At 46.0% G+C, this 27,014-nt stretch overlaps 2 protein-coding genes across 6 annotated transcripts in view; both read left to right on the plus strand.

Moving 5' to 3' along the window:
- Positions 1-371: 371 nt before the first annotated feature.
- Positions 372-20,982, plus strand: GOLM2 (golgi membrane protein 2). Of its 4 annotated transcripts, XR_006416161.1 has the most exons (11): positions 372-735; positions 2,151-2,205; positions 3,347-3,449; positions 3,889-3,979; positions 4,745-4,889; positions 5,118-5,198; positions 5,880-5,975; positions 7,380-7,544; positions 17,321-17,488; positions 19,358-19,568; positions 20,177-20,982. XR_006416161.1 is itself a non-coding variant. In XM_044444920.1 (10 exons), exons 1-10 carry the CDS (start codon positions 409-411, stop codon positions 18,338-18,340), a joined length of 1,257 nt encoding a protein of 418 aa, XP_044300855.1. In that variant the 5' UTR covers positions 372-408; the 3' UTR covers positions 18,341-20,982. The 4 variants fall into 4 exon arrangements, 3 of the variants coding, with proteins under 3 accessions (XP_044300855.1, XP_044300854.1, XP_044300856.1); XM_044444920.1 differs by having other exon boundaries at positions 18,315-20,982; XM_044444919.1 differs by having other exon boundaries at positions 19,358-20,982.
- A 5,743-nt stretch (positions 20,983-26,725) lies between these two features.
- Positions 26,726-27,014, plus strand: part of CTDSPL2 (CTD small phosphatase like 2) — a 37,805-nt gene continuing 37,516 nt past the window's right edge. The window contains exon 1 of one of the 2 annotated variants that reach the window (XM_044444916.1): positions 26,726-26,782. The gene's annotated coding sequence lies outside the window, so the exon portion shown is untranslated. Of the gene's footprint in view, positions 26,783-26,873; positions 27,013-27,014 lie in introns of those variants that run through there. The other variant, XM_044444915.1, reaches the window with a different exon arrangement.

Raw genomic sequence — 27,014 nt, forward strand, 5'->3', positions numbered from 1 at the left:
GGGCCGGCGGGGGGGCCGGCGAGCGGGCGGGCCGCGGCGCTGGCTGACGGCCCGTGGGGAGCCGGGCGGCCTGCCCGGGGTCTCCGCCGGCTGAAGCAGGCGGGCCTCGCCGGACATGCCCGCCCGCGGGACCGGAGCCTCCGCAGGGGGCGGCGGCGGCCGCAGCCCCCCGCCGGCCCGCGTTGTGCATGGCGCGCACGTGAGAATGCGGGCCGCGCGCGCCCGGGCCTGCCCCTGCGCCCGGCTTCGCCCGCGTTGACGACCCGCCCGGCGCGCTGTGCGGAGTCCCCCGGCGAGGGCGGGCGCGGCCCCGGGACGGTCCGCGTCGAGGCCGGTGACCTTCTCGCCCTCCCTCCCCTCGCAGGTGCGGCGAGAGGCTGACGCGCCGGCCCGCGACCCGCGTCCCCCATGGTGGGGTTTGGGGCCAACCGGAGGGGTGGCCGCCTCCCGTCGTTCCTCTTCGCGGCCCTGCTGCTGGCCGTCGCCATCCTCGCCTTCAACTACTGGAGCACGTCCTCCCGGCAGACGGTCCTGCAGGAGGAGGTGGCCGAGCTGCAGGGCCAGGCCAAGCGCAGCGATGTGGCCCGGGGGCGCCTGGAGAAGCGGAACTCCGAGCTCCTGCTCCAGGTGGAGTCGCACAAGAAGCACCTGGAGCAGAAGGAGGCGGACCACAGCCACCTGAGCAGCCAGCTGCAGGCCAAGGACGGCCAGATCCGGAAGTGCGAGGAGGGCAAGGTGAGGCTGCGGGGCCCCTCTCTGGCTGGAAGGCGGCTGCGGCTCGACCTGTGGTATTTGTCGGCAGCGTGCGAGTCCTGCTGTTGCGAAGGAGAGCGAAAGTGGGAGGATCAGCTGTGTGCCTCCCACTCCTGTGGCCCTGTGCACTGGCCTGAGTGCAACCTTGAACCCCTCACAGCTCCTTCGACGGTCTGCAGTCTCCTTTCTCTGCCTGACCACACCGATTTTGCAACTTCTCTTCCATTCTGCTTGCTTTTAATTATGCAGGCTTGATTAGGGTGATACCTTTATTAGGCCATCTTTAGTAAGCCACCCAAAGCTTGCAAGCTTTCATGGTGTTTTACTCAAGACGCAAGTATATTAGTCGAAAGTCAGAAGTTACCTTGACAAAACACAGGGTTATAGGGTTTACAACTTTAGAGCATCTTGTGCAGCCATGAATATTGTACAGAAATATGTTGTGGAAAGATTTTTTTATGTGCTGCTAGTTCTGTTGTACAAATAGCTGCCTTTCAGGTTTTTGGCCTTAATCAGATTGTACGCTAGACCAATTTCAGTCTTAAACAAGCTGTTATGTGACATAATTAATGTAATAGAAAAATATGTAATGTAGTGGCACAGCCTTAAATTTTGTTAGGGTTTGCCTTCTGCTAACATAGCCGGTTTTATACAGGGTGCTTCACGGTAGTTGGAACAATGTTGTGAACAGTGCTGAAAAGTAAGTTTGAAAATGCCTTTAGGAACTGAAGACCATACTTCAATCATAAATGTGGAAAGTAGGCCTTCTAGAGGTTGAGCACATTGGCTACTCCAAGGGTTTGTTTGTTTTTTGTGATTAATATCTGACTGCTTGATGCAGATGAAGTCACAATTCATTTTATTCTTGTAAGTTAATGTGTTTTTATATGAGGTCACAGAACATAGGCACTATCACTGCTTTCTAAGGAACACACAGTCTGGATTTTTATTTTTTCAGGATGCCAAGTTCTATCTGCTTCAGCTCTAATTTTGAGTGGAGGCTGGGAAGGGATCAATATGACTCACATTTTTCTCCAATTCTCACCTCTGGCAGTTTATTACAAGTTCTTATAATTGTAATAAATACAAACTGCTTGCTCTACATCTAAATAGATTCTGGAGTGGGGAACTATAAAAAGATAAAATAGGTAGAATAATAAAGCAATTTGTGGAAAGTGAATCAATAAAAACTTATGGTTTCTTTTTGTTAAAAACCTTTAGGTGTATTGTGTACAACATATCAAATGAAATGCAAGCATCAGTGGAGGCTTTTGCTTATCTAGTAAGAACAGAGTTTCAGCAAAGTCTAGGTGCCTGGGATCATTCTGATGTTTGAAAACTTTCTGTCACATACAACTACTAATCCAACATTTTTAAAAACAATTTTTCCTCTTCAGGTCAAACTTCAGAACAACATATCATACCAAATGGCAGACATACATCGCTTAAAAGGTAAGTCATACTGATCGGTCAAATGCACTCAGTAACCTGCAGCACGTTACAGAGGGCTGTGAATGGAAAGGGCATCCGATAAAAGGCAGCAACTCATGGTATTACCGTGAACTAGAACTTCATAATATGTGGCCTTTGTTGATCTGGCACAGGAGGTAACTCTTGTTACCCAGTGTCTCCCCATGTTCCGCATCAAAGGCAAAAACTGTGTTCTGTTCTGTTACAGAATGCAGGGAGAATTCTTTGGCTTCCCAAAAGGATGCTGCACGCCAGCAAGCAAGCAAACAGAAGAACCCGTGTCTGGTGTGGGGGGAGGGGAAGGGGAGGGGGTTGATGCTTGCTGGCGGGAAAAAGCTGGCTCTGTATGTAAACTAACTGCACAGACGAAGTGTGAGTTGCAGATTCGAGCAGCAGTAGCACGCCTGCCAGCGGAAACCTTTGTTGGGAGATGTTGAGTCGAGCATTGCTCAGCTGAGTAATTCAGACTCGCATGGTGGGGAACTCGGGCAGGATGGAGGCGTTGTGTGTTGCTTGTCCCGCTGGCGCGCTCCCTGCGGGCGGACCACCGGGGGACAGAAGGCTGGCTAGATGGGCCTTTGGTCTGGTCAGGCATTGCATTTCCGCCCCCTGGCTTGGGCAGACCAAGGCCCCCGAACAGTTGCAGAGACCGTCCCTGCCTTTGGGCTTACCATGTCATGAAGCCAAAGGGACGGAGAGGGGGGAGGACAAAAGGAAAGCGTGTCTGTTCTTATAATGGTGTTACATCATCTTAACACATAATCATTGTTTTTGTGTGATGCAATTTCCCAATGAGTGATAGGCTTCTCGAATGCATGAAACACCAAAGCCCCAATTTCTGGTATTGTGCTAAATGATGGTGCTCAAAATGCAGAAGCAGCACCCCCACCCCACTCAAAATAGCGACTTCTGTCATTTAATAAAGACAGCTGTGGAGTAAGGACCCCAAAAAGTCATTGTAATTTGTAATTTTGCTATCAGTTGGCCAACAGAGTGCTCATAGTTTTAGTTTTTGTACTCAAGATTTTTAGTAGTGGTTTGACTTTCCAGTATTAGAAACAGTCAAAGTTATGCTAGGAAGGAATTCTTTTAAAACAACTGTTACCTTTACAATTTGACTCAGAACAACTTGCAGAGTTGCGTCAAGAGTTCATTCGTCAGGAGGATCAGCTACATGAATACAAGAAGAACAATACCCAGCTTCTTAAAAGGTTGGAGTATGAAAGGTGAGTGCCCCAAGGTGAATCTGAGCTAATGTTGTCGAGTTCTTTTCTGGTGGTACACAAAAGTAGGAAAAAGAGCATGTTTCACGACTACTGTGGTTGTGGGCCAACAAACTCCTTCCTGCCCTGAAGGACAGGAGCAAAGAACTTCTTGTTTGGGTTGGCTTACCATAGAAGCAATGCTATTTGGAATCCTGTGAAATCTTGTCGCTAGAATCTTCCAAATTTTGGCTCCCCCCCCACCGTTTACTCCTTTTCCATTCACCTGAGATGGTGCCATCAGTCTTGGCAGCTGGCTTTTACCATCCCTGTTTTCACAGCCATCAGCAGCCCCCTCAGAGTGCCAAAACCTTGGAGGAGCTTCCTGTGCTTGCAAACTCATTGCTAATAGATTATTAAAATTGGTTTCCTTGAAGTAGACGACTTCTCTGTGTTCTGCCAGTTTTCAGTGCGGACAACAGATCAAGGAATTGAGAATGCAGCATGAGGAAGATATGAAGAAGTTGGAGGACCAAATTATACAAGACCAAAAGGTAGGGAGCCATCAGAAGTTGTGCTGGAGTAAAACAAAATGCGGTAGGCACTGAGGGGTGTTTGCACTGTCCTTTTCTGCCTGTAACCCTTTCCTTGCTGGGCATGAGGGGGCATCCACAGGAGGCGCTTGATCCTGGCCAGCACAAGATGGGCTCCAGTGGCCAGGGACCACGATCCTAGACGTGGCAGTGCTCATGTTCTTGTTCCTTTTCTGCCCTCCCTTTCTGCCAAGGCACCCATGGCAGCCAGCAGTTTTTAACTGCTGAAGCAGACGTGAGCCGGTGCTCCCTGCAACACCCCAGAACAGTTCTTTCAGGCTGACCGAGGAGCTGAGGGCCTGGGCTCCCCGGCCACTTCTTCAGCCTCCCTTTGGGGCTTGCAGGGCCGAGGCAGCCCCGGGAGTTGCGGGAGGATCACGCAGGCCGGGCCCTTCAGGAGCGGAGGGTCTCTCTGGCTTGCTCCCAGCTTGTTCTCTGGCTTCACTCAGGACAGAGCTTGTTCTCATTCCCATTGCTGGGTCAGAGTAGGCCCCGTTCCCATAAACATGGTGTTGGATTCCATGGAGTGAAGGACACAAGCAAAGGACGTTCTGCCTGTGAAAACCCAGCTTAGAGGAAGGAAAGAGATTCCTGCGTTGATCATTTCCTTTGGCAGCAGAGCTGAGAATCCTTGCACTTAAGCGTGAAAAGCTTGATCAAAGTCTGATTCAAAGCTTAACCAAATCTGTTCCTTTCTAACATTAGTTCTTAATTTTCTCTTATCAGATGGCTCACAAGAGCCAGTCCAGTAAAGATACTGAGGCAGGTCAGAGCAATAATCCAACAATATTGAAGATCACTCAAGATATGGATGAAAGCAACATAATTAAGAATGAAGCACCTTCAGCCAACAATATCTCAGATGGCAAAGGTCTGTCTAGTGCAGCAGTGGTAAGACATGGGTAAAATCTCCATCTGTATTGATGGTTTGAGAGAATATTCAGCAGTCGGGTGTCCTCATGGGGTGGAGAGATTTGTCCCGTCTCACATTATGCAACTATGATCCACCGCCTTTAGTCCTGTCTCTGTAGCAATCCTGCATTTACTTGGACCTTGAATTGAAGGTGCAATAAGGAGCAATGTCATGTTGTTTTGACAGAGAAAAGTAAACCAGGGGACGATGCAGGCATGCCTGGAATAGAAGAAAACGACCCTGCGAAAGCCGAAGACACTCTTGCTGGTTAGCAACACACTCTGTTTTTCATTTCTAAAGCATCTAAGATCTACTAATTTTCTAGATGTAAATTCCATGATGGGTTGCTCCTTTCACTCACTCCATAGGCAAGGCCGTGGCAGTTTTTCGTAGTTGGTTGCTGAAGAATGCTCTGTTTGGCTAGAAGGCAATTCCTAGGAAAAGCAGTGGTGGATATGACTTTAGGCTAGTATGGTTCTTGTATGTACAAGGAAAGTTATACGGAGCACCAGAATTTCAGGATTGCCCCTTAATTTTGCATCTCAGTATAAACTGACTGAATTGCTAGAATAAACCCCCAAAAAGAGCTTTCTACCAGCCTGTGGAATTGTGCTTAATTCCGCACCATATGGGACTTCAAGGAAATGTTGTATAAGCAGAGCCTTCCAAGGTAGAGAGGCAAGGAATTGCTAGATTCAGACTCTGGCGGCATCTTGAATTCTGGATCCAGCTGGAACTCCTTTTTTTTTGTGGGCTTCCAGTGGTGCTCTGAACATTTGTCCACATCAGTGGCTGCATTTGTACTCATCGTGGTTCAGATATAAGAAATCTGTCCTTAGCAGAACTGTTAGTTCTCTGTCTCTTTGACTGCTTTGCAGAATCCCCTTCTAGCACGTTCCATTGGTATTAAGAAATGAGTGAGTCATTGCATAAATTTGCTTTGTTTAGCTTTAAAGAAGACACTCGATTCATCTCCTCAAAATCTGTATCAACCCAACGGAAATCTTCCCACAGAAAAACCCCAGGCTCTAAACCTTGCTCAAGGTAAGACGTCTCTGTGTGATTCCTTTACAACAGAAAGGGGCATCTGCAAGGACTGATGCTGTGAAACTTGGATTTTTCTAAAGCCGCCTCCTGAGCCTTGCTGGTGGGAGGAATCTTCCCAGAACCTGTTCTGCCATCCTGGAGTCAGTAGACTTGTGCTTCTGCATCACCATCAAGCCTAGAGACAAGAAGGCTCAGTGCAAAACTGAAAAAAGGTCCCAAAAAAGCCACTTTTTTCCTTCTACAAATCTCTTTATTTTATTTTGGAATGGCTTTGGACTGTGAACTGATCTTTCAGAATTTTAGAATACCTTGTCTTTTAGCATTTAAGGCAAGGTTCATATATTGTTACCCGGCCTTTACCCTGCCAGAACAGCTTCTGAAGTCACCCAGCGAGCCCCATGGCCACCCAGACTAGAACCCGGGTTGCCCGAGTCACCGTCCCGCACTCTTAATCATGACACGACGCTTGCTCGTCCCTCCATGTAGAATTTTTCAGTTGGACCCTGAGAATGCTGCTGAGGGAAGTCGGCGCTTGCCAGAGCTCCCAAGAAAAGGGAACTTCTCACAGCTGAACCTCCCAGTACCTTACTGGTGTGTGTCAGCTCACCCAGAACCCTGTTGCAGAGACTCAGGTTCCTGAGTGGAGAGGACCATTTTTTAATCTCTCCACCATGGACCTTTTCGGCCTTGCTGCATTCACAGAGTGTGATTGTGCTTGGCAGCCTTCTCACAGTTTGCACCGTCGCCAAGATTTAACCCACTGCAGGCCGTTTAAGTTGTGGTGCATCTGCCTAATGATACTCGAGGGGGAAAGGCTCTTTGGGCAAACTGAGTTAAGCACAAATATGACGGAGCGGGTGTTGTTCCATTTTGGAGGAATGAAGGACTCGGGGATAACTGGCCAGCCGGACTTTTGGAAAGGGCAGAAGTATTCCTGCTGTCAGTGTTGGAATCATGTCAGAGCACTAGTTGGAAGGAACGCCTGTGAGGAAAATTTCAAGGAAGTTAAACCAGGTTTTCCTTCTCTGTTCCTTAAGAATGGCTGAGATAATCACTATGCTTGGCAAGAAAGCAGTGCCTGGACACAAGGAACCCTGATTCTTTTGAGCATATCTGCAGAATTCTTCAAAGGTTTTTGGAGAAGCATGGCTGAAAGAACAGCTAATCATAGATCCTCCCTTCCCAATTGTTCTGTTAATACTCAAGTTGATAAAGGAAAATGGAGGTGATTGGGAGAAGATTGCATGCCAGCACTTAACAGAACAAATGTTTTCACAAAGGTGCATTGGGGTTTCTAACTCTGCGGAGGCATCTGGACAACCTGCCCATCAAATGACATTTAATACATTTTTCCTTGTGCCTGAATAGAGTGTTTGAACTACTTGCTTCTGTATGTTACAGGCATCAATATGAACCAGGATGGAAATGATGCGATGAATCAGATACCATCAAACCCTCTTCAGCATTTAATTCCTGGTCATGTCCTGGGTAATCAAAAAGCTGAAGTAGAAGTTGTAAAACGGGCTTCAAAAGACAGAGCCAGTGACTTCCAGAGATTGAAGCAAAGTAAGTCAGTCTGTTAGTTACTGATTTAAACTGCATCACATTGATTGGGATGGAAGTTTGTATTGCCACAGAAAACTGAAGTGTGGGCAAAACTTGCTCCTGTATTTGGTTGTGTGTATTTTCTAGTTAAGTTGCTGCTTAGATAACTTTAATGCTAAAGATCTTGGATTGGTTCCAAGTAGGGCTACTATGAATAGACCTTCTTAAATAGTGGAATTTAAATTACTCATTACTAACTCCAGTCCCACTGATTTCAGTGGATTTCCTAAAACTTGGAGTAAATCTGGATCCAGCCTTTTAGCTGAGAATTGTGACGGCACAACCTGCCTCAAGGGGGCCATGCTCTGCTGTCTGACTGTTTTTCTCATATAGAAGGGTTTGGACAAATCTGTGGGCTGCCATGAGAAAGTTTTTTTCAGTCCATTTTTGATCAGGATTTACATATTTTTCACTTTCTGTCCTGAAGAAAGACTCAGACACAATTTGTGGTCAAAGTCTGTACATTTTTGAGCTTGCAGTGTGATTTGCAGGCCAAAAGAAAGCACTTAACTGCATTGTACATGTTGGAGAAAAGCATAAAAAATTTCCCTCTGATTAAAAATATGCTTTAATCAGAGGGAAAAGAATATTTTCATTTTGACAATTGATATTTACATTTAGGAAATATACATAAAATCATGCACAGGTTTTTGTGTGAAAAGGAAGACACAAAGCCCTCAGTTTTGGCTTCTATCAGAATGAGGTTTGAGGTGGCATTTGAAGGGAGCTTGTCTTCTTGATTCACACATCCCTAGCAAGGAGTTAGAGGAGACCCTGTCGGACAACACCAGGGCTTTCTGAGATGGGGAAGTGTTTTAATAGCATGGATTTTCATTTGGCATACATTAATTGTGTAGGCTTGGTGTTGCGTACAGTAGGAATAATGATTACTGTTAGTATCCTGTTGGCTCATAGAATGCTCAGAGTAGCTTACAGCAGTGTAGCACTGCGTTGCTTTAAATGAAAATAAGTGCAGAAGTGTACATTTAAAAATATTTAAAGCAATACTATCTAGAGATGGCAATTCATTCAAAAAACAGTTTTAATGGCAGGTTGCATGCTTCACACCACTTTCACAGAGCAGAATTCATGCATAGAAACTGAAGTGACTCTTGAATTAAGGGAGACTCTTGAATTAAAAGGGGTTTGAGACTTTTAAGAAGGGTAGTTAAAATGTTCAGCTTTCATTTAGTTTTAGTTTCTTCTCTTAACTTGAGATTGTATCTGAATGTATTACACAGGAAGGTTGAGAACATTCCCATGCAGGTTTGCATCAGTTTAGCTCCCCGGATTAATGGCTTGCATGTAGTTTGGGGGTTGATGAATGGTAGGTGAAAATAGCTCTTTTCCAGACGGTTTTGAGTGGTAGACAAATGAGGTTCTAGCAAAGGGCCGTTTGTGCATGAACCGAAATACATACTTAACGCAATTCCTCCAGTAGATTGTAATATTTGTGCATGAACACACCAGTTTCAAGATTTCGAGATGGATGGTCAGGAAAAGCTTGCACACATCACAGGGCTGCTGCTGCTGCTGTGTCCTCATTGCTGTAGGAGCATCACAAGAGCCCCGGGGCTGGAGACCCAAGTCCCATCCATCCCAGCATTCTGTTCACACGGTGACAGCCCTCCACCCCGACCTCAGCTGCCCGTGGGAACCCACCTGTGGGACAGGGGTGCCACAACACCCTCAGCCTAGTTCCCCAGCAGCCGGCCTCCTGCAGGAGGTCTGACCACACAGTATGTGGATGGAAGAGGAGGAGATAGTAGGTCTTATTTTCCAGGATCTGAAAGTCACAGCAGAGTGGGTCAGATTCACTTTAAACTAGCCCAGTTCTCACAATAAGACTTCAGTGAAAAGAATCACTTGATGAGATCTTAGAGTGCTTAATCAGTTGAGATCTCCTAATTTCACGGAATTGCCTGAAAACAATTCTCAGCTTTTCTTAACTTAGAACCAAGTTTTAAGACTGCACAAGCCACTGAAGCCTTTTTTGGGTTCTTTATTATTCTTTATTTCTGTAGTGTAGGGCCTTTGAGGACCTAATACTGTTCAAGCATCCAGCTGTGATTTTGCTGACTTTTGCTTAGGTGTGTTAAAGATCTGAATCAAAAACAATCTGCTGATTAATCTTAACTCCCATGTCCCCTTATTTTGACATTGCTTAACCGTTGTATCACATTTTAGTGGTTCAGTAAAATCAAGCTGATAAAGCTCCTGAGGAGCAACGCAAGCCATATTTAGTATCTTTTTACACCCATTATCTGATTTATTACATTGCTTGCCTCATTTAAAGTTTTAATATAACTCTTAGAAATAAAAAAAGTTGAGCTGGGATGGGGAAAGACTTAACTTCTTCGTGAAGAATGGTATCTCAGCCTTCATAAATATCTCTGTGTAGCTTTAGTTGAAACATGGTTAATCCGAACATACCTATTTTTAAACATTTGTATCCTGCCTTTCCTTAAAATCAGTACAGCTGACAGCTGGAGAAACAATAATCCAGTCTTACAAGATGCATTTATTATTTTATTTACATCCCACCTTTTTCCTTCCAAGGTACTCAGGTGGCTCCCACAATTCTCTCAGTCTTATCCTCACAAGAACAGCCCTGTGAGGTAGGCTGAGCATGGGTGGCTGGCCCAAAGGCACCCGGTGAGTTCCAAGGCTGAGTGGGAACTAGGACCCGGATCGCCCGAGTCCAGGCCACTGCATCGCACTGGCTCTCAGTATTGCGTATGAGAGCAAAATAAAAGCCTAGAAGCAGGAAGATCAAACAGGCAGTGCAAGAACATTGAGTCGCACGATAGCCAGGCAAAGGCAAAAGCAGAGCTAAGTCATCCCAAGCGGGGCTTGCGGCAGCCTGTTGCCACCGGATGTGCCACCTGATGTGCCGGGAGACAGCATGCCACCCCCACGTCCTCCCCCTTTCCGTTTCCCGCCCCGTCCTCCCATCCTGCCGTCACCAAGCACCGTGGCTCAGCGCTGGGGTGCCTGGTGCATCCCCTTTCCCCCTGAAAACAGTTTGGGGTTTTTCCTAAACTGGTTGGTATTTCTGCGGAGCTTTGAGTTCCCCCACACCAGCTTGCTTTCCTCTTGTGCATAGGGGAGGGTCGTTGACTGAGTAATTAATTCATTTCTCTGCCACCCAGTAGCTGGAGCATCCCGTGCTGTTTACAGCACACGAAAATACAATATAAAAATACAGACAAGATTAAATGCATCATAAAAAGTTCTAATAAAACATTAACACACACATAAAAATTACAACGGCCTATATGAATTAATCAAAAGACCTGTTTAAGTGGCTAACAACGCCTCTCCCAAATGACTAATTCAGTGCCCTGAGATAGAGGACAGTCTTAACCTGGTGCTGGAAAGATACCAAGGTTGGTGCCGGGTGAGCCTCAGTGGGGCCCTCATTCCATAACTGGGGAGGCACCACTGAAAAGGCCCCTCTCCCTGTGGCCACCGACCGAGGCTGCCTTGGAGGCGGCAGTCGGAGGAAGGGCCCAGAACTTGATCCAAGTGTCCTAGACTGGTGAGGAGAGCGCAAGCCACGTATGACTTCATAGGCCGAAGCCAGCACCTGTGGTTAGGATTTTAAGAACCCAACAGAGGAAGAACTGCAAGTCAGGTTGATACATCTCACAGCCTCAAAGCATTTCCAAATGTTGGAAAGCCTTTAAAGAGAGGGCAGAGGAGGTTTTCGCAGGAGGAGGTTCCAGCACCTGGGGGCAGCTCCCAAATCCCAGCTCCCAGCTGAGGGACCCCCTTTGCATGTAGAGATCAACACCGGCATGTTGCACTGGACCTGGAAATGAACGGGAAGCCCACTGAGCTGTTCCTGCCAGAGCGTCTGGTCCCTGGTTTGGGCCACTCCTACTGAAACCCTGCACCGTGAGCCCCTGGAACATGCACAGCGCCAGGCTGGGATCGCTTGTACACTCCTGTTGCCAGCAACACGTTCGTGTGCCCTGCTCCCTCTGCTGTAAGAAACGAAATGCAGTTTGATTCTCCAGTAGTTCGCACTGGTATGAGTCTGCCCGACTCTCCAGAAACACTTGGGGCTTCCCCTGAAGACAGTCCGAACACTTCAATTGGTGCAAAATAGAGCTGCCAGGTTGCTGACGGGGACGGGGTGTTATGTGCACATGACTCCAGTCCTCCGTCAGCTTCACTGGCTTCCCATTGAAGCCCGGGCCCAATTCAAGGTGTTGATTATGACCTATAAAGCCCTAAACGGCTTGGGTCCTGGCTACCTGAACGAGCGCTTATGTCCGTATATGTCTGACCGCCCTTTGAGATCTGCGGGAGAGTCCCTTCTCCAGGAACCCTCCATGAAAGAAATCAGGAGAGTAAGTACTCGGAGGAGGGCTTTCTCTGCGGTGGCGCCCAACCTATGAAATTCACTCCCCAAAGAGGTCCACCTGGCACCGTCGTTACTGGTTTTTCGGCGCCAGGTAAAGACCTTTTTATTTAAACATCATTTTAATTGTTAAAACATGTGATCTGGCCAGGGCAACTTCTTCTTCCTTCTCTTTCTCCTCCTATATTTTTATTGACTTATTTTATACTGATAATTTTAATTTTATATTTGTAACTCAGTGTATTTTTTGTATTTTTGTATTTAATGGTAATTTATTATGTTCTATTGTATTTCAATGTATTTTATTGTGTTGTAAGCCGCCCCGAGGTTTCGGCAAGGGGCGGCATAGAAATATAATAATAATAATAATAATAATAATAATAATAATAATAATAATGAGGGCTTGCACGCATGCAAGAGTACCCTCAGAAAAGGCTGGCTTCCCGCAGTCCATCGCGATGGAAGTGGCATGCTGGAACGCCCTTGCGCTTAGTCTGCTTAGGCAGACCCAAGATTAGAGGTGCTGTTGCAGAGCATTGATATCCTACCTTTCCCCTCAGAGTCCTCCATTTTTTCCTCACCGTAACAGTCCTGTGGGGCAGGCCAGGCTGAGAGGAGCAGCCAGGGCCAAGCCACCCAGTGGGTTTCATGGCTGAGTGGAGTACGGCCTGCACCTTCCCTGCTTCCGGGCCAGCACTCTCCACTGACCTCACGGCACTGTGCTGGAATTTTCCACTTTGAGACATGCAAGTGAAACTTCTTTTGCAGCTGGATGATGATCGAGTTCGTGGGAATAGACTTTCAAAAGCAGTACCCAAAGGAAATGCTCCACAACGAGGGAGGACTCCTAGTGTAGCGGATGCTCCCTGTCCTCTTAGGTGACTGAGATTCTGCACTGTCCTGAAGGGCACCTTTGGCTTTGTGCCGATTCTGACTGCTATCAGGAAGCAGACAGTCTTTCAAAATTTTCAAGAAGAATTCTCTAAATATATTTCAGGATTTCATGGATGAGCTGTGAACTAATTAGCTCAGGTTAGCTGGTTCATGTTTTTCAGTTGGGTAATTTTAGGTAGGTATTCGTGGCATAGTTGCAAATTATTCTCTTTCTATGAATTTCTTACTGCACTTAACTCTTGACTGTAGGTTTTACTAAGTAGATGAGGAGAAAACTTGCTGAAGTAATTGTGGGATCTTTTTATTTATTGCTTTCATATTGATGATTTTATTGATGGATTGATTGCCTTGCAATTTGTGGACCACAGTAGACACAGTTGTCTGAAAGACATGGAACTCTAGTTTTAGTCGAGCTCATGTGTTCTTTCTCCTTCATGGATCACTGCCTTGTCGTGGCGAAGGGGCTTGCGTAGCTCAATGAAGCTGTGAGCCATGCCGTGCAGGGCCACCCAAGACAGACAGGTCATAGCAGAGAGCTCTGACAGAAGCTGATCCACGGGAGAAGGAAATGGCAACCCACTCCAGTACCTGTGCCATGAAAACCCCATGGACAGTACCAAAAGGCAAAAAGATATGACGCTGGAAGATGAGCCCCTCAGGTCGGAAGGTGTCCAGTGTGCTACTGGGGAAGAGCAGAGGGCTAGTACTAGCAGCGCCAGAAAGAATGAAGCGACTGGGTCAACGCCGAAAGGACACTCAGTTGCGGATGTATCTGGTGGTGAAAGGAGAGTCCGATGCTGCAAAGATCTATACTCCATAGGAACCTGGATTGTAAGATCCATGAATCAAGGTAAGCTGGATGTGGGCAAACAAGAGATGACAAGACTGAACATCAACATCTTAGGAATCAATGAACTAAAATGGGTGAATTTAATTCAGATGACCATCAGGTATGCTACTGCGGGCAAGAATCCCTCAGAAGAAATGGAGTAGCCTTCACAGTCAATAAAAGAGTAGGAAAAGCAGTACTGGGATACAATCTCCGAAATGACAGAATGATCTCCGTTCGAATCCAAGGCAAACCATTCAACATCACAGTAGTCCAAGTCTATGCCCCAACCACTGGTGCTGAAGAGGCTGAAGTTGACCGGTTCTATGACGGCCTACAACACCTTCGAGAATTAACACCAAAAAATTATGTCCTTATCATCATGGGGGATTCGAATGCTAAAGTAGGAAGCCAAAAGATAACCGGAATAACAGGCAAGTTTGGCCTTGGAGTACAAAATGAAGCAGGGCACAGGCTGGTAGTATTTTGTCAAGAGAATACGATGGTCATAGCAAACACTCTTTTCCAACAAGCCAAGAGATGACTTCACATGGACATCACCAGACGGTCAGCACAGAAATCAGATTGACTATGTGCTCTGCAGCCAAAGATGGAGAAGCTCTATACAGTCAGTAAAAACTGGACCAGGAGCCGACTGTGGCTCAGATCATGAGCTTCTCGTTGCAAAATTTAGGCTTAAATTGAAGAAAGTAGGGAAAAGCACTAGGCCACTCAGGTATGAACGAAATCATATCCCTGATGAATATACAGTAGAGGTGACAAATAGATTTAAGGAATTAGATCTGATAGACAGAGTGCCTGAAGAACTGTGGACAGCGGTTCGCAACATTGTACAAGAGGTAGCAACTAAAACCATTCCAAAAAAAAGAAATGCAAGAAAGCAAAATGGTTGTCTGAGGAAGCTTTAGAAATAGCTGAGGAAAAAAGGGAAGCGAAAGGCAAGGGAGAAAGAAAGATACACTCAATTGAATGCAAAATTCTAGAGAATAGCTAGAAGAGATAAGAATGCCTTCTTAAATGAACAGTGTAAAGAAATAGAAGCAAACAATAGAATAGGGAGGACCAGAGATCTCTTCAAGAAAATTGGAGATATGAAGGGAACATTTCATGCAAAGATGGGCATGATAAAGGACCAAAATGGCAGGGACCTAACAGAGGCAGAATAGATGGCAAGATTACACAGAAGAACAATACAAGAAAGACCTTAACGTCCCTGATAACCACGATGGGATGGTCACTGACCTCGAGCCAGACATCCTGGAATGTGAAGTCAAAAGGGCTTTAGGAAGTCTTACCAACAACAAGGCTAGTGGAGGTGACAGTATTCCAGCTGAGCTATTCAAAATCCTAAAAGACGATGCAGTAAAAGTGCTACACTCAATATGCCAGCAAACTTGGAAAACTCAACAGTGGCCACAGGATTGGAAAAGGTCAGTTTACATTCCGATCCCAAAGAAGGGCAATGCCAAAGAATGTTCAAACTACCACACCATTGCACTCATTTCACATGCTAGCAAAGTTATGCTCAAAACCCTACAAGCTCGGCTCCAGCAGTATGTGGACTGAGAACTACCAGAAGTACAGGCAGGACTTCGAAGAGGCAGAGGAACTAGAGATCAAATTGCCAACATACACTGGATCATGGAGAAAGCTAGGGAGTTCCAGAAAAACATCTACTTCTGCTTCATTGACTATGCTAAAGCCTTTGATTGTGTGGATCACAGCAAATTGTGGCAAGTTCTTAAAGAGATAGGAGTACCAGACCATCTTATTTGTCTCTTGAGAAACCTGTATGCGGGTCCAGAAGCAACAGTGAGGACTGGACACGGAACTACTGATTGGTTCAAAATTGAGAACGGAGTTTGGCAATGCTGTATACTGTTGCCCTGTCTATTTAACTTATATGCAGAGCGCATCATGAGAAAGGTGGTGCTAGATGAATCACCAGTTGGAATTAAGATTGCTGGGAGAAATACCAACAACCTCAGATATGCGGATGATACCACTCTCATGGCAGAAAGTGAAGAGGAACTAAAGAGCCTATTGATGCGGGTGAAGGAGGAGAGTGCAAAAGTTGGCTTGAAACTCAACATTAAGAAAACTAAGATCATGGCATCCGGTCCTCTCACGTCCTGGCAAATAGATGGGGAAGAAATGGAGGTAGTGACAGATTTTATTTTCCTGGGCTCGAAGATCACAGACGGGGACTGCAACCAAGAAATTAAAAGACGCTTGCTCCTGAGGAGGAAAGCTATGGCAAATCTAGACAGCATACTAAAAAGCAGAGACATCACCCTGCCAAGAAAAATGTGTATAGTCAAGGCTATGGTTTTTCCAGTTGCAATGTATGGCTGTGAAAGCTGGGCCATAAAGAAGGCTGAGCGCTGAAGGACTGAGGCCCTTGAATTGTGGTGCTGGAGGAGACTCCTGCGAGTCCCTTGGACCGCAAGGCAATCAAACCAGTCAGTCCTAGAGGAGATCAACCCTGACTGCTCTTTAGAAGGCCAGATCCTGAAGATGAAACTCAAATACTTTGGCCACCTAATGAGAAGGAAGGACTCCCTGGAGAAGAGCCTAATGCTGGGAACAATAGATGGCAAAAGGAGAAGGGGACGGCAGAGGATGAGGTGGCTGGATGGAGTCTCTGAAGCAGTTGGTGTGCGCTTAAGTGGACTCTGGGGGATGGTGGAAGACAGGAAGGCCTGGAGGAATGTTGTCCATGGGGTCGCAATGGGTCGGACACGAATTTGCAACTAACAACAATGTGTTCTTTGGATAAAGGGGCAGCCTTTACACATCTCTTTATTCTGGAAATAAAAGGAAGTCAATCCCTCTTTTTTCAGACTCCCATACAGCGGATGGTTAATTCACTGCACTGGGCTCAGAGACTTGCTTTAGACCCGTTTATCATCTGCATGACGTGGGATCTTCCTCTTTGCTCGTGTGTTATAAATTCATTTTTTTTTTCAGTTTAATCCATACTGCAACAGTGTGGAGTGAGATTTCAGTTTCAGATTCCTTTTAAACTTGGAATTGTAATGCTTTAAATTTCTAGTCCTTTCACACTAGATAATAGTTGCATTAGAGTCAGACAGAGTTTTGTAATTACATAGCTCAGGACCTGTCAAAGCAATCAGCATCTCTTGCAAACGTTTAATCAATAGCAATTCATGAGTTTGTGCTTAAGAGTGCAGTTTCTGGAAGAGGTTCAGCCAACCCAGGTTGGTCACTTGCCTTCTTTTAAGGCAAACTTTTGGGGCCTTTAGATGAAGAAAGTCCAACACTGAAGTAAAAAAAAAAGAAAAATCAGTGGTCTTGGATAAAAAATGGCATTTGTAGAAAGTATGGGTATTTATTCCTGACTCAGGTTTGAAATCTTGCAGATGTCTTCCTAGAATGTATAACTAAAGGTTACAAAACTTGCGCTTTCTGAAGTTTCTGGCAATAGAATTTCCTAAAAAGGTCTTCAGCTGCACATCCATTTTTCACAATTTACAAAGCTGTAAGATTTATTTGAACCAAAGAATTTTTTGAGTTTGGATTCCATTCTCCTTTCCATCCCATTTCCATCTTTTCTCTTCCCACCCTTTGCTTCTGACTATAAATCCTTTACCTACTTCACAGGCCGGTTCTTTGATGAAAATGAATCCCCTGTTGATCCGCAACATGGCTCTAAACTGGCGGATTATAATGGGGATGATGGGAACGTGGGTGAGTATGAGGCAGACAAGCAGGCTGAGCTGGCCTACAATGAGGAAGAAGATGGTGATGGTGGTGAAGAAGACGTCCAAGGTGAGCTTGGGCTTGTCTCCATCCCATTCGCATAATTCCCTCATTTGAGAACCACATTGGACTTGTCTCTGGAATTCTCTGGACGGCTGCTTGGAAAGGTCCCACTGTGGATGGGGAGGTGAATGTTGACTCTGTATTTTTGCAGCAGCTCAGCTTGCGGAGTAGTTTAAGACCGTGAAGGAATCAGATGGAAAGTGACTTTGACTTCCCAGTAATCTGCAGTTTGTAACAGAGAAGCGGACACACAGGTGCTTTGATACAGCTCTTGCTTATGAAGGTGCAGACGGGGATTAGCCCCGTTAGTCGTGGAAGTGCTGAGGACAAAGTGGTGGGATCCCCAGACTGCGGCAAGTGCGAGGGGCGCTGCATCTCTTGGGGGTTCTGGTAGCAGAAGTACTGGCTGAGCAGTGATCAACTGGAACTTTTTGCTTTCCGCAACCGTCTAGAGTGCTTTACACTTCCTAACTCCTTGAAATTATATCTGTCCACTTTGCATGCACATTTAGTGCATTGTTCTTTTTAAACTGTCTTCTGGATGCTGTTTTCAAGCCCAAAATTGCACCTTCTTGCTTCTGCAGCAAAGTGGTTCTGCAGAGAGAGGGGTCTATACATCAACAAGATGTTTTCAAGTACTGTTCTCTAAAACATGCTTAGCAGAATTAAGTCAGTTCTCTTCTCTCAGTCCCCACCCTTCCTGGATGTTCTTGTGCAAGGCAGAGATTGTGGATCCTGTTCCTCACTCCCATTTATAAACACAATAGAAATTGCTTTGAAATACATGCCTATCCCGTATCATTCTGGAGTAACAATCTGTTTTTTTTTTAAGATTCATTCTCAACTCTGGTGTTCTAGTTTTTTATTTGAAATCCTGCCAACTTCCTGGCCTGGGAGCAAGTGACAGAATTTTGCGTGACGCATGGAAGCAGTTTGCCGGCAGCTATAGAATGGAGAGCTGCCAGCATCCTTCAGAGATAGGGAAACCCACGTTTTCCTCTTAAGGCAAATGGTAGGAATGACACACCCCCAGGGACAGCACTAGATTAGGTTATGCTAAATCACATTCCCAGATTCACAGGTTACTAAGACCTAATTGTGATTTGAGAAGCAGCTGTGAAAATACAATCTTGGGAGTCTTTCAATGCATTCCTATCTGAACCACTGGATTTTTTATGAGTGTTGAGTGATAGCAAAGTTCAATTTAAACCTGAGTGCTGCTTCGTAAAATGTTGAGTACTTAGTGTGCAACGGATGATTGTGCGGTTCATTTTATCCACTTCGTTCCTACAAACAGCATTCTTCCATTGATGGATTGTGTGCGATTGTGGTAAAGTTGCTTCTGATTGGACTTGGTGCTGCTGTCTGAGTCTAGCAGCAGGGTTTTTAATGAGGTCTCTGTGTAATAGATGACCTGAGATACGGTTATGGTCCCATTAATTCTAGTCAGTACAGAGCCTCCATTTAGCTGAAGAGCAGGTGCTCAGCCTCACAAGGCAAAAGGGGAATAAACCCCATAGCTTGGGTTCACAGAGCCTTCTGAATTTAGAAATGGAACACCTTGAATTTGAATTCTGTTTAAAATACAGGATAGGTACTACACACAAAAATATACAGACGAGAAGGGAAACATTACTGCATAATAAGGGAGGAGCAGTGTTTCTCAGAAGACATTCTGACCTCTGAAACAAGTGTGTTAAGTAAAATTTTCCGCTCACAGCAAAAATTCTGGAAATGCACTCTTCAGTATGCCCTCCCTCCACCATACTCTCAGTTTACATGGACAGGTGATGAATAGTATGTTCTTGATGCATGATTTGGTTTCTGAGAACTTGCTTCTAAGGACTTGATTTTGGCATGCCTCTTTGATTGCAGATGATGAGGAGAGAGAGCTTCAGATGGATCTTGCAGGCTACGGGAAGGCACGCTTCAATGATGTACTTTGAATTCTGCATTTCCTTTGGCTGAGAGATCAGCAACAAGAAAAAAACTGATCCCATTTTCCTGTATTTACTGTAAAAGACACAGAGGAGTGACTGCAGACCACACAAAACCCATAGCTAACATTAAATGGTGGAAGGAAAAGGTAAAATATGTATATAATTGGTTCTGATATTTGCAAAAAGAAGTGTGGTGGTAGATTGTTCTTTTACAAGATTTTTAACAGCTCAAACCTTTGTAGAGTTAGGTACACTTAACTCTTTATTAGATTGGGCTGTAAGACTATTCTTTATCTTTGACTTAATAACTGACATTGTAAAATAACTTAGGTTGCCGCATTTCTGAAATGAAGACACTTTGTAAAAAGAACTTGTACAGTTTGTATGTACATTTATTAATTACTCCATGCTAGCACATTCTTTTATCTTGCCATTCTGGCTTGTATTTTACAGGTAACATTTCATTTTAAGAAAGTTGACTGAAAATGTGATAAATGTGTTTATGAAGGTTCTTTCCTTAATAGCATAACTAAGGAAGGTCTGTGACAGTGAAACGTAGTACATGAAACCGATATGAGACAATATAGTTAAATTTAGGAGAGTGACTAAAGCTATCCGTAATGGGAATCTGACAAGAGCATTGTCTCATTTTATAGGATATTTACCAGTTTAAATCAGCAAACTCTACAACCAGTATTTCTAGCACACAGGAGCTAGAAAAAAGCTATTTTATTATTTACCTATGTTTTTACAGCAGTGGTCTTGCTCATATGCAGTAATAGATGAGTCTATTGGAAAGTAGCTAAAAGTACAATCTTGACAGTTGCTAAATTCCTTCCTGTTTGAACCCTGGGTGTGTGGAGAGAATCAGATGATACTCATTCTTGTGTCAACTTCAGTGCTGCAGTATGGATGACTCAAAAGCTCGGGTATGTTCTATGTTCTTGTGGTTTTGTGTGTGTAAGCTCAAGGTGTCTGTTTTTGTGTAAAGCACTTTCTGATGTTTACAGAAATGGTTATGCCCATTTATACCCTGGCAGTGATGATTTATTAACCCTAATCAGTTATCAACAAGGGCTACTGTGAATAGCATTTCTAAGTCCTATATGACAGGGTTGATTGTACTTCACTATTTCTGTACTCAGGTTAAAGTTCAGTTTGGTAAGTACATTTATGGTAATTTAATGGATGACTTGCATTGAATAAAAAGATATCTGTTTAAGATTGCCATCTGAAAAGTGTTGTAATCAGAAGTTTATGATTCAAAACTTTTTAAGGGCACTTCTCAAGCAGCCGTGCAACAACTTGGGAGTCCTCCAGGGGTGACCATTCTTCCTGCAGCTTCATTTCCAAGTTGTATCTTAACTGGGTTTTACACACAGATTCAAGGCTGAACCTGTTTAGAGGTAGTTTCCCAACCCTCCATGACCATCAGTCGCAATGTTGTACTCTGTGATTTGACCAAAATGTGTGTGCCCCAATTTAGGTGTGATTTTATCAAGATTCTGCTGTTGAAACCGAACATCTAATAGATTCTAATAAAGCTTAATACAGTTTTAATGCTTGCTTTTGTCTAGTTCTTCAAACAACTAGAGTTTAGTGCGGGATAATAGGAGGCAGATCTGGACTTGCTGGTAGTTGTCTGGACAATTTGTAGTAGATTGGCTGGGATTTTTGACTCTCGACTGTTTCAGTGGCAGCAGCAAATTTACTCCTGCTTGCCCTGCATTATGGAATGCTTAAGAGGGAGAATGTTTGGGGTAACTTGGTAGACATGTGGTGTGATGGTGACCCCCATTCAGTTCTGGCACTCAGAACAAATTCTTCGCCTCAGAATGCCTTCATTCTTTTGTACTAGGTGCTAGTAGTTGGATCCGCCTTCTCTGAAATATGGTGAGCATCACAGAAACTGTTGAGTTTTTTACACTGCATTTCGCAAGAGTCAAAGTGTTAGACTAGAATATTTCATCCTTGGCACTGTAGGACAATTTGCGTTCTGCAACAGGAGCCCAAGGTTGGGAAACAGAGTTTTAGGGGTGCCAGTCTTGACCAGGAATTTAGACCTAGATGTTTGAAGTAATTATCATTATAGGGAATCATAGTAGTTGGCCCTTTAATTTGATGGCCTCGTATTTAAATAATGCTCCTTTTAAGAATAATTTTGGAGCAAAATATCTGGCACTAATGCTTGTTGCAGGAATCTTCCAACACAAATGACTTAGGTGCAGGAAAGCTGCATTGTACACCGCCTCTGCGGTGTGTCTTTACTGTTTGTACACACAGTGAAGCCACGGTTGATGGCAGGTTCTTGCTCAGTGAATTCTGCACACATCCAAGAGTTTATTTCTCATGCTGCCTGAACAGTTTTCCTTCAGGGAAATGACAATATGGAGCAAGTGTAAAGTATCCTTTCTGGCAGGAGTAACTCCACATAGTTCTTAGGAACGGAACTACATTTCTTCAGCAGTTGATAATTGCATCTGAAGGATTCAGATAAACTAAAAAAATACCAAAGGCCCAGCGGTTATCAGATGCCAGTAAAGTAACTAACACAATTTAAGCAAAGAGCAGGAATTTGGGGCATGTATCTAATGGTAACTTCATTTACCAGCTTCTAAAAGCCATCAAGGCAGTTTAAAACAATAAAGCATTAAAAACTGAAAAGAGGCGTCATCACACTCTTTCTCAGGGGACTGTATTCCTTTGTATGGGAGCCACACAGGATGACAAACTGGCTTCTGAGGGCCATTGTGAAGAGCAATTTCGTGGTATCTGCCACACGTGATTTATTCAGTTAAAGAGCTGATGCTGTGCAAATCAGAATTTCTATGTACTGCAATTTAACTCAGGGAAGTGACCAGTGGGAAAGCGGATTGATTGACTGAAGTCAAGGCAGTTCAAACTGCTGATTCAAATTGGCAAGAAAAATGGTTGACTTAAATTAAGTTTGCGCCTGAACAGTGGTACAAATCTGACTATCAAGCCATGTCAGTTTACAACTGATTCATTCTTATAAGTGGTCCTTGCATTTGTCAATATGTGTGTTCCATATGCTTTCCTTTTTTACCTGTAGAGGAAGACCTTTAGAAATCTTGATACTTTGTCTAAACAAACTCCTTTGCCTTACGTGGACACATTCCACCGTATTAAGCACAGAATTACACCCCTAGCCAGGTTTTGCCTTTGCATGTGTGACTTTAGACTTTTGTTTGGTTTTAAAAAATTAAAATCTAATTTTTCAAAAATCTCATCTTATTGATGTTAAATAGTTGGGTTTTTGTGAAAGCAATATGTGAAAAGCTTCATTTCTTTCCAAACGATCTGTAAGGATCACAGGTTGGAATAGTATTTTTCAAAACAGGTGGGTTGTGAAGTGTAATGCCATTGCCATGACGATATATACCAATTAAATATGAACGACCCTGCACAGCCTTTAACTTGCCCTTAGAGGGTCATCTTGATTTAAAAACTGGCCCCTGAGGTGCTGGAAATGAGTAAGTTTTCCCTTCCGCCGTAGTCTAAAAGCCATGCCCCAGGAGTGTGGTAGAGACTTGTGCAACAGGTCTCTTCATAATGCTTGTGCTATAATTAGTAACGGCCGCCCTCCATAGAGGGATCTGTTTTAAATAGGATAATCTCAGGAAGCAACTGATACAGCTGGCTAGCCAACCACTTTGGAAGCATTGCATAATTTTAGATTAGGTTCTGTGCACAATGAAAACGCTGAGCCAAGCTGTAGGTACACCAGAGTTGCACCTCAAGATCCTCTCTCAATGTGAAATGGATGCTCCTATGGCTCAGAAACATTTCCAAGCACATCCCATACTATGAAAGCCTTTTCACCTTGCAACTCCACCTATGGCACATCTAAATGACTCAGTTTGCCCTTTCTCCTTTGTAGTCTTGCCTCCATAAATAAATCTGAGGCATTCCTGAGCCGAGCTACCACTGTATAAGTTAAATAGACAGGGTGACAGTATGCAGCCTGGCTGAACTCCTTTCTTAATTTTGATCCAATCAGTGGTTCCGTGCCCAGTGCTCACTGTTGCTTCTTGACCCGCATACAGGTTTCTCAAGAGACAAATAAGACGGTCTGGTACTCCCATCTCTTGAAGAACTTGCCACAATTTGTTGTGATCCACACAATCAAAGGCTTTAGCATAGTCAGTGAAACAGAAGTACACATTTCTCTGGAACTCCCTAGCGTTCTCCATGATCCAGCGTATGTTGGCAATCTGATCTCTAGTTCCTCTGCCTTTTCGAAACCCTGCCTGTACTTCTGGTAGTTCTCAGTCCACACACTGGACCTTGATGCTTTCTGCAATGGGGCTTTCTGTGATGGGGGCGGCATGCATGCATGCATAAATACATACTGCTGGAGCCTAGCTTGTAGGATTTTGAGCATAACTTTGCTGGCATGTGAAATGAGTGCAATGGTGCGGTAGTTTGAACATTCTTTGGCATTATACTTCTTTGGAATGGGAATGTAAACTGACCTTTTCCAATCCTGTGGCCACTGTTGAATTTTCCAAATTTGCTGGCGTATTGAGTGTAGCACTTTTACTGCATCATCTTTTAGGATTTTGAATAGCTCAGCTGGAATACTGTCTCCTCCACTAGCCTTGTTGTTGCTCAGACTTCCTAAAGCCCTTTTGACTTCACATTCCAGGATATCTGGCTCAAAGTCAGCGACCACCCCACAGTGGTTATCAGGGATGTTAAGACCTTTCTTGTATAGTTCTTCTGTGTAATCTCTTCTTAATCTCCTCTGCCTCTGTTAGGTCCCTGCCATTTTTGTCCTTTATCATGCCCATCTTTGCATGAACCGGTCCCTTCGTATCTCCAGTTTTCTTGAAGAGATCTCTAGTCTTTCCAATTCTATTGTTTGCTTCTATTTCTTTACACTGTTTATTTAAGAAGGCATTCTTTTCTAGCCATTCTCTGGAATTCTGCATTCAATTGGGTGTATCTTTCCCTTTCTCCCTTGCCTTTTGCTTCCCTTCTTTCCTCAGCTATTTGTGAAGCTTCCTCAGACAGCCATTTTGCTTTCTTGCATTTCTTTTTCTTTGGGATGGTTTCAGTTGCTACCTCATAGGATGCTGCAGTACCCTTGGCCCTGCACTGGTGCCTGCCCTGCCTTGCCAGAGCCACACACTCCCCAGCCTCGTTTGCTTCAGAGGGCTGTACCTGGCCTTGTGTGTCCTCTCGGATAGCGCTCCGCCGCGTCATAAGCCAGGTTCCCTGCATAAAGTAACACAGGTTTTCCGGTCCTTGTTAGGGGACAGTAACCCAAGTCAGTTGTCAGTTCTAAGCACTGGGAAGCAGCTCCAAATGTCTGCAGCCAAACTCACATTTTCTGGATCTAACTGGAAACTCAAAGGGAGAGGACCGCTTTGAAAAGACGATCCACCTAAGCCTGTCTTTAACTTAAATAAGAGTTTGGCTCCCGTTTAGTTTCCCCACATCACTCAACAAAGAATCTTCCTTTGGATGACTGTGGCACAGCCTCTTGTCAACACCGGAGGAATTTTCTCCTCTGAGTAGTGTTCCAAAAATTCATCCCAGTTAGGTGACCGGGGGGAAGGCTGCACTCAGGACCAAGCCTGCGGAATCCCTAGGGAGCACATTGTTCTGCCAGAACAAGGCATGAGAGGGCTTGCAGGAAGCAGTTCGGCTTCTTGGGTGGCTTTCTTCAGTCTCACGCTTTTGGCAACCACAAGTCAGATCCTGACATGACAGCTTGCTTCCTAGCCTCCCGCTTTAAAAGCACAACTAGCAGCTTTTATCTGAGTAATCAGAACACAGAGCTGGAGAAGCCCAGCATAGCCCCAAGCCACAGTATTGGGCAAACCCCACCCTGCCTTGTCAAAACTGCTCTTGCTGGCCACTTAAGTGCAGGTTGAAGGCCTCCATTTTGAAAGTGCCGCCTCTGTCCCTGTAGCACCAGTATAGCTCTTTGATCTTGACAAGACAGGGAAGAGTCCAGCTGAGGCCCTGCAAAAGTGGCTGTGCCAAGCATGCTGCCTTACATCATTACGTGCATGGGGGGCTACATCACCTGGTCTGGGTTAACTGAAGCAAGACCTGCTTTTTGGATGGACACCGTGACCGAGACACTGCATGGTGCATGCTGAACCATGTGCATTGCACTTGAGTGGTAAAATTGGTCCAAATCTCGATACAGACCCTGGAGAGTTGCACAGAGTGGTTGTTTCCCTGAAGAATGCAACTGCTTATCTTTCTCCCACTGAAGACTAGGTGAGACAAAATGCATTTGGGATATCGGTATTGTTTCTACATGTAGCCCTGGATTTGGAGTGGCTGGCTTGCTGCTGTGAACATGTGCAACCTGGGCCCTGGGGTGCTGAAGGAGATCCTTGACTGCTAATCGGTGGCCTTGGTTTGGGTGAGAGACTAGTATCCACATTACCATTTTGTTATTTTGGGGGGATAGCTAATTTAACCTAATTTGTGTCTGGAGTTGCGTGGTGATGGCATTCTGGACCCAAGGCTGGAACCTCTCCGGAAGGGCTTTTAGCTGCTGGCCCAGTGACCTGTCCTATCAGCGCGCACTGATCCTGCGCACACAGCAGCAAGTTTTGATGGTGGGTCTTTCGAATACGGTGACTAGCAAAATAAGAGTTTTGCCGCTGGGGCAGCACTCGGAACTCCCCGCTACCTCGGATGCAGGTACTTCACACCCACCAAGTGAAAGCTAAGAGGAGACCTGGCTCAGACCTAAGCAGGAAGCACGCAAAGTCTTGCTTTTGGGCGAGCAAATGCCAGCTCATTCCAGCTGGCGGGCGATCCCCAAGCCCCAAGGCCGCGGCGGGTGGCTCCCGGGGGCAGGGCTGCGCTTCCGCGGGATGCAAAAGCACCTCCCTCGGCCAGGCTTGGGAGGCCGGCGCGGCGCAAGTCCATCGACGCGCAGCTCCTCGCGCGGGGAGCCGCGCTCCTGGCCGGAGCTCCGTCGGCGGCCCACGGCGCTGGCCGTGGGATCCCCGAGCCGGCGAGGGACCTTCCCTGCCCGCAGCCCGGCGGGCCCGCGCCTCGCCGTTGGCGGGCCGCCGCTCTCCCGAGCCGCTTACCTAAGCCAGGGCTCGGCCCGGGGGAGCGGCCGGCCGGCTGGCCGACCGACGCCTCCTCGCCGCGGCTCTCCCGGGGAAGCGCGCGCGCAGGGAGCACCGGGCCGCCCTCCCGCCGCCGCGACAGTGCGGGCCCGGCCGCGCGCGAGCACCTCCCGGGAGGGCCCGCCCCCTCGGCGCGCGCATGCGCGGCGCAGCGGCGGCCCAGGCCGCCCGACTCACTCCTTCCCCCGCCCCTCCCGTCATCATCCGGGTACCGCCGTGCGGTGCAGCAGGTCGGTAGGCGGGAAATGGCGACTGGCCGCTGCCGGGGCTGCTGAGCGGCGACGGGGCCCCCGGCAGCGGCGGTGCTTCGCGTGCGCAGCGCGGAGGGGGCCCCCCGGGACCGGCCCGGCCCGGCCCGGCCTCCCGCGCCGCCGGGGAGCCGGGCAGCGAGCGGCGGCTTGACGGGCGGAAGGGGGGAGGGACGTCTTCCTCACCTCCGCCTCCTCTCCGCGCCTCACAGGT

Source organism: Varanus komodoensis, unplaced genomic scaffold, assembly GCF_004798865.1.
Source record: "Varanus komodoensis strain SLA01 unplaced genomic scaffold, ASM479886v1 scaffold46_1, whole genome shotgun sequence".
In the NCBI taxonomy this organism is placed as follows: domain Eukaryota; kingdom Metazoa; phylum Chordata; class Lepidosauria; order Squamata; family Varanidae; genus Varanus; species Varanus komodoensis.

Bases quoted from the DNA above. Each gene is read 5' to 3' on its own strand.
- GOLM2 (XM_044444919.1), top strand. From the start codon at position 409: ATGGTGGGGTTTGGGGCCAACCGGAGGGGTGGCCGCCTCCCGTCGTTC. The intron at 5,976-7,379 runs GTAAGACGTCTC...TGTATGTTACAG, and splicing joins GGCTCTAAACCTTGCTCAAG to GCATCAATATGAACCAGGAT. The intron at 17,489-19,357 runs GTGAGCTTGGGC...CTTTGATTGCAG, and splicing joins TGGTGAAGAAGACGTCCAAG to ATGATGAGGAGAGAGAGCTT.